The sequence below is a fragment of the Oncorhynchus mykiss genome, chromosome 21 (assembly GCF_013265735.2).
Source record: "Oncorhynchus mykiss isolate Arlee chromosome 21, USDA_OmykA_1.1, whole genome shotgun sequence".
Lineage (NCBI taxonomy): Eukaryota > Metazoa > Chordata > Actinopteri > Salmoniformes > Salmonidae > Oncorhynchus > Oncorhynchus mykiss.
Window position 1 is genome coordinate 39,547,462 of NC_048585.1, and position 18,244 is coordinate 39,565,705.

Here is an 18,244-nt window from a genome sequence, read left to right on the forward strand (position 1 = left end):
TGCAATCATTTATTAAATTCTGAAATCATAAACTCCAAATGTTAACCAACTTCACACTTTATTTTGCCTGCTTGAATATGAGACAGGTATAAAAAGATTCACATTTAGGCTACAGTTGTTATACATTTTTTATTTAATTTCGAGACCATACAACACTTCAACTGTCAGCCAATTAACACTTTATTGAGCTGCTTCAATATGAAACAGCCTAGCAACTTCTTGTAATATACAAGGATGAGTTGTTGAGTTTTCATTTTCAAATTTAGCTAGACCTGAATCAATGAATCAATACCAAATCAGTTGTATCAGTTAATGAATCAATCAATTAAAGATGAGTGACAAAATATTCAACAAAAACATTGTGATTCACTTCTAAAACACAAAATATGAACTATTTGAAAAGAGAAGTTTACAACATAGGAAGACAAAAAAAAACAAGAAAACTGTACAAACTTGAAGTAGCTATAATGCGTACTCTTCCCCAATCGCAAACAAATATTTGTATGTCTAAAATGTATAAATGACCAAACATTTAAAAGTGAAAATTAGACCCTATCATGTTGCCATGTGGCTATAGAACTGCTGGCATTGTGTACTATAGCAGAGCACCAGAGCCATGTTCCTAGGGGGCTGGCCCAGTTGCACCACAACACATTGGTTTTAACTTTACATAAGTGAAACTGCAGATACACCTGGATCTGCATTTTCTGAATCCTCAACTAGATCCAGGAAAAACAGAATTGAGCGATCCCATGAGATGGGATTCATAAAACATAAAAGGGCCCTGAGTTTTTCCTTGCCACAGCCTGACTGGGAAAACTCCAGGCCCTAGTCGGCCTACTGCCTGGGCATTTTCCTTGTCAGGTCACGGGGTCAGGACAAAAATCTGGGTACCTAACTTGATGGAAGGTGTGTGTGTGTTTGTCTGTTCCCTGAGGTCTTCACCAAGGCCTCCACATGGAGGGGTCTCCCCCGGGGGGTGAGAAAGGGGACAGGGGGGCGGGGTGAAACACCCCAGGCTGGGGTAGATTGGGGGAGCAAGGAGGGGAGGAGGAGACAGACTTCTGCTGATCCCTCCCATCTCTACCAGAATGTACCTGGCTGCAAAGGGCGTGGAGTGGTGAGCTTCCTATTGGTGGGGGTGATGGCTGCAAGGGGGGCGTGGCATGATGCATCTGTAAACAGCAAGGCTGGAGTGACTGCGCTCCACCTCCAGATGACAGAGAAAGTGGAGACTGGGGTGGGGAGACAGGCCCAGATCCAGACATGGGACTACCACCATTACTACTACCACCACCAATGCAACCACAGTTACTATTACTCATACCAATAGCCCTAGTCGGAGTCCCATTGATACCATTGGTCCCATTGCCACCAGTGTTCCCAGCCCCAGTCTCAGAGCTGATGTGGGGCAAAGACTTGAGCAGGTGGTTGAGGAGCCGGGCCCCCAGTGGCTTGTCCATGCCTGGGCAGCTCTTGAGCAGGTTGTGGACCTCATGCATACATTGAATGTATCCACTGCTGTAGCGCTGCCGGGAGTCAAACCCTATACTGGGACCAGAAGGGGAACCTAGAGAGAGATACGAACACAAGGGGGAAGTGGTGAGGGTTGAACACCAACTCACAGGTTTAGCAGGCCTACAATGTATATTAGTAGCCTAGTGGTTAGAGCATTGGACTAGTAACCAGAAGGTTGCAAGTTCAAACCCCCGAGCTGACAAGGTACAAAATCTTTCGTTCTGCCCCTGAACAGGCAGTTAACCCTAGGCCGTCATTGAAAATAAGAATTTGTTCTTAACTGATTTGCCTAGATAAATAAAGGTAAAAAAAATATATATATATAGTAGGGTATGCAGTATATTGATGGTATTATGGACTAATGAATATGCAGTGAGCTTTGTGAGCAAGTTTATAGCGGTCAATAGAATGTATTACTTTATATAACTTGAAATAAAACAAATCAGCTGATATCAACTCGTTAAATGTGTGATCAGGGTAGCGAAGGAGTTTCTATCCCATTCCCTGGCTTGTTTTTAATCCCAGTTTGTCTCTTGTTGTCAATCATTTGACTGATTTGACCCAATAGGAGATCATTGATATGTAGAGTGAAGGACCCCTATTGGGCGACATTATTCAGTGATTGACAACGCATGATAATCCTGCACATCATGGGAGGTTCCAAGGCTTCCATCACTGTAAGAATTTTAAACAGGTTATGTATGTTCTGTTCGAATTTAGAACAATGTTTTAAGAACGAAAACAGCCAAGTGGACTACTGTCCCCCGAAGTGACGGTGTGTGTGTGTGTGTGTGTGTGTGTGTGTGTGTGTGTGTGTGTGTGTGTTAGGCACTTACCTGAACCGTGACCCTTCTGCAGACCCTCCATATGTTGCACAGTAACCTCCAGTACATCAGCCTTCTCCAGTTTAGATTGCTGTGTAAAGAGGAGTGATTCAGAAGGAGATGGGAGGAAGAATTTAATTTGCAATTGCACTCTCAAAATATTCTCATCGTGTGTGTGTACTCACATCCAGGTTGTATGCATCCACCATGATTCCTTTCAGTTGTTCCAGACTGCAGTTGATGCGCTCCCGCCTCTTTTTCTCAATTAGAGGCTTCCGCAACTATCAATCAAATCAACAGGCCAATTAATGTATCTGTCTACATATTAACCCAATTGACGCCTTGGCGATTGTTTAAACCTTTACAGTGACCATTTATGATTTTTCAAAGTAAAGGCATAAAGACATAGAAAACCACCCATGTTAATCAATGTTGATCTAAACTAATCAATCCGTTTTGCTGTGGTTTGAAAGGATTTGAATGGATGCAATCAGAAATTGTTGTTACATTTCAGTGGTTTGAATGTAATATTTGGGGAAATGTGATTTTGATACTCAGATCAAGTCTGCAATAGACACTTTGGAATAAGAACACCCTAGCCGAGCCCTCTTTGGCCACCCACCCCCCACCTGCGAATACAAAGTCTGCAAACTCAACCAACTCTCTGCACATTGCATCAATGCATGCATCTTATTATCTGTGGTAGTACAGTATGCATGCCTTTATTTTCATGATGCATGAATGCAATTAAGGGTTTTAACTGCAAAATGGTTTTACTAAGCACAATTCCTGCACAACCCTTTACTTGATGTATTACCCAGTTCCTTAAATGACGCCCAAATGCATCATATCGAAACCTTTTCATATAGGCCAATTTGATTGCAGCAAGCTTACCTTTCGTTCTTCTTTAGCGCTAAAATTCCTCTCGCGCCCATTTCCCCGGTGTCCCATGTTGAAGGCCGTCATCCTCGAGCTGCAAGGCGCACGCACCAAACCACCTGACGAACTGAGAGCTCCACAGTCCACACTATCTGTGTCCTTGTGGGCCCCTCTCTTCTGCAGCTATAGTCCCCCACACAACTCAGTTTACACTGTTTTAGTATTTTATGAGCGAATAGTTCAACAGAGAGGGAGAAAGGAGCACTGGAGTAGGGGTACATACATGTATATATGCATTTTACGCACCACAGCCTCGCGCCCCCAACACCTCCACCCACCAACATTACCATGACAATGTGTGGGTGCTCTCTCTCCCGAACTTTCCCACAGCCCTGCCGTGGGCACGTTTCATGGCACAGGGTCCGATTCTCCCCGCTGTTGTCAAGCGGGAGAATAGGGAGGGTGGGGGAGGGGCGCGTTCGGGTGAAGGGGGTGGGGACGCTTACGGGTTTCGACACGTAGAGCACGGATGGAAAAGGGAGTTCTGAAAGGTGGTGCGCAAATAATTTCATCGCTACGTAGAATGTTATGATCGATGATATCGTCTCGGAATTAGGAAGCGATTTTGCGGGTAAGTAACCTGGTCCAGTGCTAAAATTGCCGAACTAAAGGTAATTGACATGATGATAATTCCGTTACAGTTGCCAATGATAACACATCATTACCCTCCATAAAGTGTCACTATAATTTTCTACTTAGTTCATCTATGCCTGTAATCCATGTATTAATAAGAAAACGGCAATCCTCTGTTAAGAAAATGTATTGATTTAGACATAAACAACAGGTAATCGAAGAAACTGCACAAATAACTTTATATAGCCTTCAGACATTTCAGCACCCAAACACAAAAGAAAGTCTGACGGGATGAAAAAAAGTTGCACAACAATAGCAGCTAAAGAGACAACACTTATTTTCAATATCGCTATAGGAGAATCCTCAACCTATTATCCCTGTCCCTTCTCCCTGCCACCTTTCTTTTCCCTGCCCCCTTTCCTGAGCTTCTTTACCAACCCCTCCCCCTCTTATTATTGTGTCGTCGTCGTCGTCCCTCCTCTGGACACACTCCAGTGGTTAAGGTCTCCCTCTTTCTTTTCTACCCTATAGTCCGGCCGTAATGACCCCCAATTAACAGAAGAATGGTCTGTGTGCTAAAGCCTTAATGGCTATCTTATTAAGTCCTTCAATCCGCCCCCCCCCCCCCCTCCTTCAGCTCACTCCTGCACCAGATCAATGTTTTCGGGTGTGCGGGAGGGAATGGTGTTAAATTATTAAGGCCTATAGACTATAGCCTGGTCTGCGACAGTCACGGACTTTGTTCTGAAATTGGTCATCTCTACAAATCGACTATAAAGCATGAACAATTCTAAGTATATTTACAAGGCTTACCTATAGGCCTACTTCCAAGTATAAGTCAGCCTAAGGTAGTTTGTTTGATAACCTACGAGGCTTAGTGGTTGCTGTAATAGATATGGCCTAAATAAACAGTTGTGGGAGTCAATCCCACTGTGTTCGGGGTATCCCCCTTGGGGTGGTTGTTTGGTTGTTTGCACTTTGCAGACTGTGGTAGTGACTTCGTGACCTTTTCTCATCTACAGAGAGATGCGACTGGAGCAACACAGTTCAATAGAGGTCAGATACTTCACACAGATACCTATCTATTGAGGTGCTAATACGAACACACATGCAGGCGCACACACAAGCGTGATTTGCACACGCACACACACACACACACACGCAACTTCTTTCAAACTGCACGCAGAGACAAATGGTGTCGACAAGTTCATCTGACTCTGCGGGGTTTGTCCCTTTAACCACTCTCCTGTATTCTCTCACACACACACACTGTCACACAGACCAAGGAGCAGTTTGTCATCAACATACTGGAGAGGCCTGCAGGCAGACCAGAACACATAATGATAACCTTAGTTATAAAAGGGAAATAATGTAATGTAATGTAAATAAACACGCACGCACACACAGACACACACACACACACACACACACACACACACAACCCACTCAACACACTAAAACATAGCCAAAATAATCAAATAATGTGTATCTCAGGGGTGTTGGGTATGGCAGGACCAAAAATGTTAAGTATGCAAAATAAAAAGTTGACTAAAGTGATTCCAATCTCGATTAAAATGCAATGTGGAGCACTGTTTGGAGAGCAGCTGCCAGCCTGCAGCCTTTTCTCTCACTTTTAGAAAGCAATTCATCCATTTTAATCCCACTTCATAACACAACAAAATGTGGAAAAAGTCAATGGGTGTGAATACTTTCTGAAGGCACTGTATATACACTCCATGGCCATAGGTATGTGGATGCTGCTCGTCGAACATCTCATTCCACAATCATGGGCATTAATATGGAGTTGGTCCCCCCCCCATTGCTGCCATAACAGCATCCACTCTTCTGGGAAGGCTTTCCACTAGATGTTGGAACATTGCTGCGGGGACTGGCTTCCATTCAGCTGCAAGAGCATTAGTGAGGTCGGGCACTGATGTTGGGTGATTTGGCCTGGCTCGCAGTTGTTCCAATTCATCCCAAAGGTGTTCGATGGGGTTGAGGTCAGGGCTCTGTGCAGGCCAGTCAAGTTCTTCCACACCGATCTCAACAAACCATTTCTGTATAGACTTCACTTTTGTGCACGGGGGCATTGTCATGCTGAAAGAAGAAAGGGCCTTCCCCAAACCGTTGCCACAAAGTAAGAAGCACAGAGTCATCTAAAATTGTATTTTATGCTGTAAAATATTTTCCACTGGAACTAAGGGGCCTAGACCGAACCATGAAAAACAGCCCCAGACCCTTATTCCTCCTCCAACTTTACAGTTGGCACTATGGGCAAGTAGCGTTCTCTTGGCATCCACCAAACCTAGATTAGTTTGAGTTTGGAACTCAGTAGTGAGTGTTGCAACCGAGGACAGACCATCTCTACGAGCTAAACGCTTCAGCACTCGGCGGCCCCATTCTGTGAGCTTGTGTGGCCTACCACTTCGCGGCTGAGCCGTTGTTGCCCCTAGACTTTTCCACTTCACAATACCAACACGTACAGTCGACTGGGGCAACTCTAGCAGGGCAGAATTGTTCAAACTGACTTGTTGGAAAGGTGACATCCTATGACAGTGCCACGTGGAAAGTCACTGAGCTCTTCAGTATGGGCCATTCTACTGCCAATGTTCGTCTATGGATACTGCATGATGGTGTGCTTAATTTAATCACCTGTCAGCAACGGGTGTGACTGAATTAGCCAAATCCACTAATTTGAAGGAGTGTTCACATAATTTTGGCCATAATTTTGTTTCTTTAAAAAAAGAACCATTGAAACAGCCTGATTTTTGGGGTGCATGACGCCCTTGGATACAATGCTTCAATATTCTCCGAATGTTTCCCTTCCCTGGCGAATAATGTAGACGGACAAATGAAATAATTACGCACACATTATGAGGAACATCTCTGAATGCAGCAGCGCAATCAGATAAAATTTGACTACCCGAAATACATAGGTTTGACAAGGTGAAGTGTAGATTAAAAAGGCACATGTATATTTTCCTTTTGTTGGCAAAAACTGGATGAATCAACGTTGTTTCCACGTCATTATTATTAAAAAAAAAATCTATGTGATGATGTTGAATCAATGTGGAAAATTGATCGGATTTGAAATAAGTCATCAATGTAAGGGAATTTAGTAATTGTTTTATTTCTTTTTACCTAAATCCAATGACAGGGTGACATTTTTCATTGAATTCACATTGAATTCACATTGAATTCACATTGAATTCACATTCGTTGACAACTTAACCATATGTAAATCAATACTAGATGTTGATTAATAAATGATTGTCTATTTCGCCAATATTTTCTTATTTTTTTGCAAAAAGAGGTAGTGTGTAGTTCCAGTAGTTAGCTACACCGCTACGTGGCAAAAACATAATTAACTACTGAAAACACTTCCAAGATTTAAGTTGAGCTCAATTACCACCAAGCTACAGCAAAATGTAGTTAAATTGCTAGTTGAACTACATGTAATTCACTACTCCACAACACTGGTACTGATGTTTTATTCTCATAAATGCAATGGTGTAACAATGGCACCTGAGAGGAAGATGTGAGTTGGGGACATGCAACGCTTCCTTATGTAGCAGTAAAATTATTCAGGCTACTCAAAATCATTCAAGCTTCAGTTACTGTAGATATATTGCTGCATTGCCTTTGCAAATGGTCAGTGTTAAGTTCTCTTCAGGCAGGGAATGTGAGAAAAACACTTCAAAACTTGATCTAGATTTACAAAACAAACATTCTAAATACATTTCATGACGTTACAATATTTTGCCAATTCAAAATAACCGTTTATAAAAGAGCTTACTCATTGTATCATCGTTCAAGATCATTAACATATATTATACAATGGGTGGGTCTAATCCTGATTGCTGATTGGTTAAAACTGCATTCCAGCCGGTGTCTATTCCACAAGTTACCACTGGCTAAATCAATGGCGTTAAAATGGCGTTTACTCTGTTCCACCTGACTGCGCAATCCACTGTCTCATCAGCCCAGCCAGGCACTTTATTAACTCGATCTCCACTATAAAAGTAATCTAGACATTATCGCATATTTCTTTTAGACTAACATTTCATTTTCAACTGTGGAGATTTGTATAAACCTTGCTGTCTTTCTCTCAAACATTTGCAACATTGTTTTAATATTGAATTCCGATCTCCAGCTGTCCCATAGCAATGAATGTGTCGGGAGTCGGGACGAGACAGACAGGCAGGCAGCATTTCTCAGCCAGTCGAAATCCTGAATCAGCTGGCATCATTTGTATGGATATATACAAAGAAATGTCAATTGAAAAAAGGTAAAACGCAATGAAGTGCAGCTAGTTTCCAGTTTTTCCAGCCTCAGTTTGAGGTGATTGTGTTAGCTGTGTTGTTGGCTGGCTCCTCTGAACAACAGTGTCCTGACGAGAGAGCACATCTTCTATGCCAGGCGAAATCGCGCCTCATTAGCTCATTGTTATGGATGTATCCAAATAAATGTCACTAGAAAACAGCTTGAACAAATGAAAATGCAGCTACTTTGCTGTTATTCTGACTGCACTTTTTGACGTGACTGTAAGTTAGCCGTAGTAGGCTTGCTAGCAAGCAAGGGATACACTTCGTGGTGAAGGAAGTTTCCAACCACGGACCGCTTCCTTGTTGAGATTCAATTGGCACGTGCATTTGGGCTGAGTTGCCATCTTAGAGCAACAGCAATGAGCAAACAGTCGGTGATTGTGTTTGATTGACGTTTCTCGAAAAAGCATGGATTTCAGCAAACAAAGAAAGGCACGCAACTAAAGAGTACAAACATAGACACAAGGTAAGCGTTTCATAATTACAAAATGTTTAAGCATTGACCTGAATTACACAAAGCCTGGCCTCTGTCCACTCTGTTGGTGTATTTCATCAGAAAGTTTAGTTAGCTACTCTTCATCAACCAATTCATGTCAGTGAAAGGCTAAAAAGTCAACAAAACAGGATTCCCAAAGCAAAGACCCAGCAGGAATTAGTAGATCCCGACACCATTTGAGCCATGGACACCTGGGCCTGCATCATTTAGCCTCATGTGTAACATCTGCAAACGTCAATAACCGATGCAGCTCTGTAGACGAGGCAGCTCTGTAGACGAGGCTTCATTGGATAAAAGTTCAATGAGAATCGTATGCCTGTGGATCCTTTTATAAATTCACAATTGTTATAAAGACTCCACATTTGAACTATATTTAAAGTCTTTCAGGTATAGACAGGTCCCATGGATCCCCTCGTGTTGATCCCCTCAGAGCTGTGACTGTTTACAGGGAACATCCATAATGCCCAAATGTTAGACTCCGTCCCCCTAATGTTCAAGAGACTGTTACGCCCTTGATGGAACATCTTTAAAGTATCGACTGGTCCTCTGGATTCCCTGTTGTTCCTCTAAGAGCTGTTCTGACAGAATCCTTATCCATCTTCCTCCTGAACGTCTCTGTTGTGAAGTAGTAGGCTAGTGGGTCCAACATGGCATTCAGACAGGCCACCATTAGGCTGCAATAATAATAATAATAATAATATTTTTAATAACAAAATAATAAGTCATATTAATTCAAATACAACAGACAAGAAATGTACAACATTAATAGATACAGTAAACCTAAAGCTACCTACCTATAGTGGTATGCTGCCAGAAGGGGGCATGTTATCGCCTCCCTATGGACATAGAGGAGGGCCAGAGTCCCATGGTAGGGCAGGAAACAGGTGAGGAATATCACCAGGCTGATGGTGATCATCCTCTGAATCTTCCCAGAGTCGATGAAGTTTGTTTGGGCTATGGAGCTCCTTGTGATGGCCTGGATCAATGCCCAGGAACAGACTAACATCACCAATAAGGGGATGCCGAAGCCGACGGTTAAAGTCGAGGCGACCGCCATGGGCTGCATGGCGTATACTGGGAGGTTCCCGAAACAATTGACCTCAATGTCCTTGGACACCTCTCTAAAGAGAGAGGGTACAGAGAGAGAGGGAGAGAGAGAGGGAAGAGAGGGAGAGAAAGAGAGGGAGAGAAAAAAAGAGAAAGAGAAAGAAAAAGAGAGAAAGAAAGAAGGAGAGAGAGAAAGAGAAGAGAGAATATCAGTGGCTATAGAAATGAAAATATGTTTAGGACTGATGTGATGTTATAGGGCCATGAGATCTCTCTGACCAGGGTCTGTATTCATAAAGCGTTTCAGAGCAGGAGTGCTGAACTAGGATCAGGTCCTCCCTCCCCTGTCCATGTAGTCTTGTTAAGTGTGATCGAAAAGGCTAAACAGATCTTACATCAGCAGTCATGTTAACCTGACCAGGAAAAACTATTGGCCCTAGTTGTATCCTATACCTGCGTTTGGAGATGTAGATGGGGAGGCTGGCGCCTGCCGTGAGCAGCCACACCCCAAGGCAGACCAGCGGGGCTTTCTTACGCCCCTCCTGGACCCAGGACAACATGGGTAGGCACACGGCCATGCAGCGGTCGAAACACATGCAGGTGAGGAGGAATATGCTGCCATACATGTTGACCAGAAGAACCAGGCCCATCCCTGAAATGAATGAATGAATGAAGAAGAAGAAAAATAAGAATATACTTGACTAAATTGACATGTTATAGACCCCAGCCCTGGTAACAACCCCGAGCCAGCCATTACCTTCACACAAGACCTGAGGTAACCCGGACAAGCCCAGATGGTAGTAGATCCTCAGGGGCAGAGTGAGGACCAGGAGGAGGTCTGCGATGGCCAGGTTTGTCATGTAGACCATGGTGTGGGACCACAACTTGGTATAACAGAAGAAGACTACCAGTGCTGTAAGGTTGAACATTGAAAATGGAAAAAAAAAGCTTAAATTGCAACACAGGTGAGTGCTGCGGTTGTATTTTTACAGGCTTTGGTTTTTCCATTCAGCATATGGGGTGCACCGATTGGTGTCACCTTGCTAGTCACTATGTGTTACACCTGTGCTGGCTTGTCCATCTTGTTAGTCAGAAAGTGTTTCACCTGTGCTGGCCCAGGTGCTGTTTAAGAGTGGCTGGCCCAGTGATCCATTTGGTCTGGATAGATGCAAAGAGTTAACGCCTTTAGTTGGCTCTCCCTATTATTATTCTATACAAACAATCCTTTGAAGGAAACTGTTGATGGGGACAGAATAGGGTCGGACCATCAAATAATTTGCATATACATCACTCTTACAGAATTTCCACATGGGAGAGGATATTGGAAATTCTATCAAAGCCTATTGGATGCTAACTTGTTTTTAACCAGGACAGAATAATTTATAACTGACGTTTTCCGACATAACATAGATCCCCTTATTGTATGGGACACTTTTAAATGTGTCTTTAGAGGCCATGCAATCCAATATCAGTTGTACAGGAAGACTCATGTGAAGGCCAAATTACAGAGGAGAAACTTCTTGATGCAATTAAAGCCTTTAAGTCCGGGAAAACGCCAGGGCTGGATGACATACCAGTTAAGGTATGCCAAACCTTTTACGATGTACGCAGAGGACCGTTATTAGCATGTTTTAACCACTCCTATAAAAATGGTAGATTATCAGATACTCAACAAGGTCTGATTTCATTACTAGTGAAAAAGGACCAAGTGGTAAAAATAAAGATCCAGTCCATTTAAAAAAAATGGAGGCCCCTTACAACACTGTTATACAATTGTGGCAAAATGCATAGCGGATAGAATTGAAATGGTATTGTCGGATATTGTTCATCCTAATCAGACAGGTTTTTTTACACAGACGATACAATGGAGATAATATAAGACAAGTACTGGAAACAATAGAGCACTATGAAAAATCTGTGAAACCAGGCCTGGTATTCACATAGCTGACTTTGAAAAGGCTTTTGATAATGTTGACTCAAATGTATTTATAAATGCCTGGAATATTTCCATTTTGGAGAATCTCTTAAACAATGGGTTACATTGTTATTTTAGATTTTTTATTGAACCTTTATTTAAGTAGGCAAGTCAGTTAAGAACAAATTCTTATTTACAATGACGGCCTACGCCGGCCAAACCCAGACGATGCTGGGCCAATTGTGCGCTGCCCTATGGGACTCCCAATCACGGCCGGTTGTGATACAACCTGTATAGTAACCCTAGGTGTGAAATATTAAATAATGGCTACTTCTCAGAAAGTATTAAACTGTCAAGAGGAGAAAAACAAGGTTGTCCACTATCAGCATATTTATTTATTATGGCCAACAAAATGTTAGCTATTAAAATCAGATCTAACAATAATATCAAGCGGCTAGAAATCCAGGGCTTAAAAACAAAGGTGTCATTGTACGTTTTCTTTTAAATCCACAATTTGGATCCCTCCACAGCCTCATAGAGGATCTAAATACCCTTTCTAACCTTTCTGGAATACAACCAAATGATGATAAGTGTCACGTTCTGACCTTAGTTTCTTTGTTTTGTCTTTGTTTTAGTATGGTCAGGGCATGAGTTGGGGCGGGCAGTCTATGTTTGTTTTTCTATGTTGTATTTTGCGTTTGGCCTGGTATGTTTCTCAATCAGAGGCAGGTGTCGTTAGTTGTCTCTGATTGAGAATCATACTTAGGTAGCCTTTTCCCACCAGTGTTTCGTGGGTGATTGATTTCTGTGTCTGTGTGTTCCACACGGAACTGTTTCGGTTTTCATTTCTGTCTTTCAATTTGTTATTTTGTATTTTCGTGTTCAGTGATTTTGTTCAATAAAACATGACGAACACGTACCACGCTGCATATTGGTCCGATCTCTCATACTCCTCGTCAGAGGAGGACGAATCCCGTTACAATAAGTGTAATAATATATTGCATATTGGATCACAAAAAAATCTAACTTTTACATTACTGTGTAGTTTACCAATAAAATGGTCTGACTGTGATGTGGACATATTCGTTATTCAGATCCCAAAATAAATAAATGATCTTACTACAATACCTTTTAATAGAAAGTTAGCAAAAATAGATAAGATCTTGTTACCATGGAAAGGAAAATACCTGTATTTGTGGAAAAATCACCCTGGTTAACTCTTTTGTCATATCCCAGTGTACCTATTTACTTATGGCCTTGCCTACGCCTAGCAACTTGTTTTTTAAATGATATGTGCAAAAAATATTTCATTTGATTTAGAATGGCTACCCAGACAAAACTAAACAGGCTATTTACATAATGAAAATGAATTCGGGAGGGTAGAAATGATTAAATATTAAAGCATTAGACCTCTCACTAAAGGCTGCAGTCATACATAAATCCAAACTAGTTTTCCAGTAGATTATTAAGAAAGACTCACCCTTTGTTCAATAATTGCCCTTTTCCCTTTACAACATTTCACTATTTGAAAATGAAATCATCTCAAAAATATTTGTATTTTTAAAACAAGCCATAGAAAGTTGATTGTAATTTCAGTTTTATCCACCAGAAAAGACAGAACAAATAATACAATAAATATTATGGTTAAATATACTAATTGATTAAAAAAAACATACTTTTTTGGAAAAAAATATTAATCTTTGTCAGTTATATCATAAAGAGGACTGGTGAAGTCATGTCACACATGCAGCTAACAAAAATGTATGGAAATGTCTCCTCTACCCAAAATACAAAATACAACCATCCAATTGCAGAATAACCGCAAAAATGGAAGAGGCAAGTGGAAAGGGGGAAAAAGTAAGGAACTTGTCTGTCAGCCCTGCATTAAAAAACAAAATTGGTGAAATAAAATTGTGTTACATAAAAAAGTATACCAGTGTCATTTTAGGACAAAAAATTGACAGCTGTGCCATACAGATTGCAAACAAATGGGAAGAGATTTTCGATGTACTGATTCCATGGCACATGGTTTATGTGCTGATACACAAAAAGATGCCGGATTCAAAACTTAGAATTTTCCAATTTGAGGGTAGCTGAAGCTGAAAAAAAGATACTGTAACTATTGTAAAATACATTAGTTACAGTATTCGAGCCCTTTGACTTTTTCCACATTTTGTTACATTAGAGCCTTATTCTAAAATTGATCAAATAAAATAAAAATCCTCAGAAATCTACACACAATACCCCATAATGACAAAGCGAAAACATGTTTTTGGACATTTTTGCCAATGTATTAAAAATAAAAACAGGCCTCCCGGGTGGCGCAGTGGTCTAAGGCAGTGCAGTGCTAGCTGTGCCACCAGAGACTTTGGTGGCACAGGCTCTTTCTCGGCCGGCCGCGATCGGGAGGTCCATAGGGCGACGCACAATTGATTTTTAATACATTTGCAAACATTATTTAAAAAAAACTGTTTTTGCTTTGTAATTATGGAGTATTGTGTGTACATTGATGAGGGATTTTTTTTTTAATAAGGCTGTAAAGTAACAAAATATCAAAAGTCAAGGGGTCTGAATATTTTCAGAATGCACTGTATGTGTCTCAGAGAAGGAGGGCTGATTTAGGATCAGTTTTGCATTTCACATCACAATGAATAAGAATACATGGATGGGGAGGGCCTGATCCTACAGTAGATCCATTCTGAGATGCCTGATACATATGACCCGAGGAGGGTTCATTTGTGATGTGATAGATTGTTGGCTCCATGAAAATAAAGGAGAGAGGGCTCTGCTTTATTTTCAAGTTTTCTACCCAGCACCTCGCCTAAATAGGTGTGCGTTTCTTTTTGTTCTAGATCGTTGGCTCCAAGCACCCTTTTATTTCTTTATGCAAGAGGGTAAGAGTTGAGTATGTTTTCTCCTTGTACCTGTGAGATTGAGGAAGAGGCCGAAGGTGAAGACAAGGACGTAGACCCCCACGAAAATAAGGTTAATCTGGGGCTCGGTGCAATTATGGGTGGTGTTGATGGTCATGGTTACCTCGTCTTTGGTGGTGCTTTTCTGCAGAGGGGGAGAGCGTGAGAGAGAGAGAGAGAACGTGCGGGGGATAGCGAGAGAGAGCGAGAATGTCAGTTACATGTGGACATGGCTGGTTTCCTGCTACTTATATGTGAATTCTGTTGTGTCAGGAAGACAGGAAAGAGAGGCAAGACAGATAGAAAGAGAGATAGAAAGAGAGCCAGATCAAACGGTTTCCTTTGAGGTACCTCTACCACAACCACCACCATTTCCTCTGAAGAATCTGTAGTCCCCTATTAACCAGTTGTGTTTGTGTATGTTTGTGTGTGTGCAAGAGAGGTGGTGGTGGGGGGGAGTGACAAAACCAATAAAAGTTGTTTCGTAAGCATGACTCCACAGCAGAGAGGTGTGAAAGTCATCTCTGTCTCTCAATTCAATTCAATTCAAGCAATGTATTGGCATGGGAAACGTGTGTAAGCATTGCCAAAGCAGGTGAAGTAGATAATAAACAAATAGGAAATAAACAATAACAAATTAACAGTAAACATTACACTCACAGAAGTTCCAAAATAATAGATTTCAAATGTCATGTGTGTATATACAGTTGATGTCGGAAGTTTACATACACTTAGGTTGGAGTCCTTAAAACTCGCTTTTCAACCACTCCACAAATGTCTTGTTAACAACTATAGTTTTGGCAAGTCGGTTAGGACATTTATATTTTTCCAACAATTGTTTACAGACAGATTATTTAATTTATAATTCACTGTATCACAATTCCAGTAGGTCAGAAGTTTACATACACTAAGTTGACTATGCCTTTAAACAGCTTGGAAAATTCCAGAAAATTATATAATGGCTGTAGAAGCTTCTGATAGGCTAATTGACATCATTTGAGTCAATTGGAGGTGTGCCTGTGGATGTATTTCAATGCCTAACTTCAAACTCAGTGCCCCTTTGCTTGACATCATGGGGAAATCAAGACCTCAGAAAAACAATTGTAGACCTCCACAAGTCTGATTCATCCTTGGGAGAAATTTCCAAACGCCTGAAGGTACCACGTTCATCTGTACAAACAATAGTACGCAAGTATAAACACCATGGGACCACGCAGCCATCATACCACTTAGGAAGGAGCGGGTTCTGTCTCCTAGAGATAAACATACTTTTGTGCGAAAATTGCAAATCAATCCAAGAACAACAGCAAAGGACCTTGTGAAGATGCTGGAGGAATCAGGTACAAAAGTATCTATATCCACAGTAAAATTAGTCCTATATCGACATAACCTGAATGGCCGCTCAGCAAGGAAGAAGCCACTGTTCCAAAACCGCCATTAAAAAGCCAGACTACGGTTTGCAACTGCACATGTGGACAAAGATCGTACTTTTTGGAGAAATGTCCTCTGGTCTGATGAAACAAAAATAGAAATGTTTGGCCATAATATCTATCGTTATGTTTGGAGGAAAAAGGGGGAGGCTTGCAAGCCGAAGAACACCATCCCAACCATGAAGCACGGGATGGCAGCATCATGTTGTAGGGGTGCTTTGCTGCAGTAGGAACTGGTGCACTTCACAAAATAGATGGCATCATGAGGCAGGAAAATTATGTGGATATATTGAAGCAACATCTCAAGACATCAGTCAGGAAGTTAAAGCTTGGTCGCAAATGGGTCTTCCAAATGGACAATGACCCCAAACATACTTCCAAAGTTGTGGCAAAATGGCTTAAGGACAACAAAGTCAAGGTATTGGAGTGGCCATCACAAAGCCTGACCTCAATCCTGTAGAAAATTTGTGGGCAGAACTGAAAAAGCGTGTGCGAGCAAGGAGGCCTACAAACCTGACTCAGTTACACAAGCTCTGTCAGGAGGAATAGGCCAAAATCCACCCAACTTATTGTAGGAAGCTTGTGGAAGGCTACCCAAAACATTTAACCCAAGTTAAACAATTTAAAAGGCAATGCTACCAAATACTAATTGAGTGTATGTAAACTTCTGACCCACTGGTAATTTGATGATAGAAATAAAAGCTGAGATAAATAATTCTCTCTACAATTATTTGGACATTTCACATTCTTAAAATAGAGTGGTGATCCAACCTGCCTAAGACAGGGCATTTTTACTATGATTGTCAGGAATTGGGAAAAACTTAGCTTAAATGTATTTGGCTAAGGTGTATGTAAACTTCCGACTTCAACTGTATATCTCTCTCCCTCTTCTACGTCTTTCGATTTCTGTCTATCTATGTTCCTATTTATCCCACCATCTCCCTCTCTTACACTTCTTCAAAGCACCCGTTTTACAAGTAGAATGTACTGGTCTTTTACAGAGTTATTGTGCAAGAGGCTCCATTTCCCCAACAGTCTGTCTGTTTATTTTTTGTGTATTCATTTGTATCCCCAGAGGGGTATCCCACAAAGCAAACTAGATCTACTCAGGGTTTTCTAAACCTAACCGGCTTCAGTTAGCTTGACATTCCAGCTCAGGCTTCATCCAAACGTTGACGGTTGTTATTGCTCGTCCACCTGCCACTAACTCTTGAAGGCTTGGAACTGCTTGTGCATGTCGCACGTGGCTAGTCGAATGCTGAATTCTACAGTAAGACAATGCATCAATCCCGAAAAAGTCAAAGTGGGTAACCTATATGAAAATGTACAAGTGGGTAACCTATATGAGTGTGGAAATGTATTTTTGGTATCCCAACTCCTCCTGAGACACCCTCTGAGAGTGGGGTCACAGCTAGGGATCAAAATGAAATAAAAGTTATCTTGCAAATTCAGCAAGCTATGGTGTGAAATAGGCTTTTAGAAGTGCCATCTTTATTTGGTGTGGTTTGGTGTGCTTATCAATGTACAAGAACTGTTTTCCAGCTCCTATTTATATTTATTTTCTATTAAGTTATACAAGTGTTACATTGCACGAAGTTCGAAATGCATTCTGTCAATATTACATGTTTAATGTGATTATTTTAACATGACTATTTTTAAACACAAAAAAAAACTTTTTGATCAATTACATATTCATTCAGTCGTCTCCTTCAAAGGAAGGGGATGATGACGCAATCTTTGCTAAAGGGATGGAATCTGATTTGATTGGTCCTCAACTCGCGCCTCAGTCATTTCATTCAGGGTAAGTGGAGTTAGCCGTGAGTAAGCCTGCCTCAGAGCAGGTTCGTTCTGAAGGATTCGTTGCCATAGAAATTGACCTGAGCCACTTTTGTATGACTTGTTATCCCGAGTTGAACTCAAAGGCGACCAAAGTTACCTCGCTAACTCCTCAAACCTGTTTCATAGGATACCCGTCTGATCGACACTAGACAAAGTCTGCTACCCAAATGGCATCCTATGCCATTTATAGTGCGCTACCAGGGATCTGGTCTAAATTAGTGCACTATGTTGGGAATATCATGCCATTTGGGACGCACATCTATTTTCACTGTTGTTAGTTTTGTATACAAAGAGTCTAACTGCCAAGATGATGAAATCGGGATGGTGAACAGCCAGTCAGTCAGGGAGGAAGTCATTTGAATTCGATTTATTCTTATTCAAATCAAAGTTTATTTGTCACGTGCGCTGAATAGTGAAATGCTTACT

At 41.4% G+C, this 18,244-nt stretch overlaps 2 protein-coding genes across 3 annotated transcripts; both read right to left on the bottom strand.

Annotated features, from left to right (window-relative positions):
- Nucleotides 1–110: 110 nt before the first annotated feature.
- On the bottom strand, nt 111–3,667 carry her8a (hairy-related 8a). 2 transcript variants are annotated; one of them, XM_021577704.2, is made up of 4 exons: nt 3,237–3,664; nt 2,528–2,623; nt 2,355–2,433; nt 111–1,570 (listed from the first exon to the last, which is right to left on the bottom strand). In XM_021577704.2, exons 1-4 carry the CDS (start codon nt 3,306–3,308, stop codon nt 942–944), a joined length of 876 nt encoding a protein of 291 aa, XP_021433379.1. In that variant the 5' UTR covers nt 3,309–3,664; the 3' UTR covers nt 111–941. The 2 variants fall into 2 exon arrangements, with proteins under 2 accessions (XP_021433379.1, XP_036813690.1); XM_036957795.1 differs by lacking the exon at nt 2,528–2,623 and having other exon boundaries at nt 3,237–3,667.
- A 4,709-nt stretch (nt 3,668–8,376) lies between these two features.
- LOC110500372 (lysophosphatidic acid receptor 6) lies at nt 8,377–11,836 on the bottom strand. Its single transcript, XM_021577705.2, has 4 exons — nt 10,480–11,836; nt 10,176–10,374; nt 9,470–9,796; nt 8,377–9,349 (listed from the first exon to the last, which is right to left on the bottom strand). Exons 1-4 carry the CDS (start codon nt 10,649–10,651, stop codon nt 9,202–9,204), a joined length of 846 nt encoding a protein of 281 aa, XP_021433380.2. The 5' UTR covers nt 10,652–11,836; the 3' UTR covers nt 8,377–9,201.
- Nucleotides 11,837–18,244: the final 6,408 nt, after the last annotated feature.

Excerpts from the sequence above, each read along its gene's own strand:
- LOC110500372 (XM_021577705.2), bottom strand. The coding sequence starts at position 10,651 with ATGTTCAACCTTACAGCACTGGTAGTCTTCTTCTGTTATACCAAGTTG. Across the intron at positions 10,375-10,479 it reads ACCTCAGGTCTTGTGTGAAG|GGATGGGCCTGGTTCTTCTG; the intron begins GTAATGGCTGGC and ends CATTCATTTCAG. Across the intron at positions 9,350-9,469 it reads CTGGCAGCATACCACTATAG|CCTAATGGTGGCCTGTCTGA; the intron begins GTAGGTAGCTTT and ends TTATTATTGCAG.
- her8a (XM_021577704.2), bottom strand. The coding sequence starts at position 3,308 with ATGACGGCCTTCAACATGGGACACCGGGGAAATGGGCGCGAGAGGAAT. Across the intron at positions 2,434-2,527 it reads TGGATGCATACAACCTGGAT|CAATCTAAACTGGAGAAGGC; the intron begins GTGAGTACACAC and ends CTCTTTACACAG. Across the intron at positions 1,571-2,354 it reads GCAGAAGGGTCACGGTTCAG|GTTCCCCTTCTGGTCCCAGT; the intron begins GTAAGTGCCTAA and ends ATCTCTCTCTAG.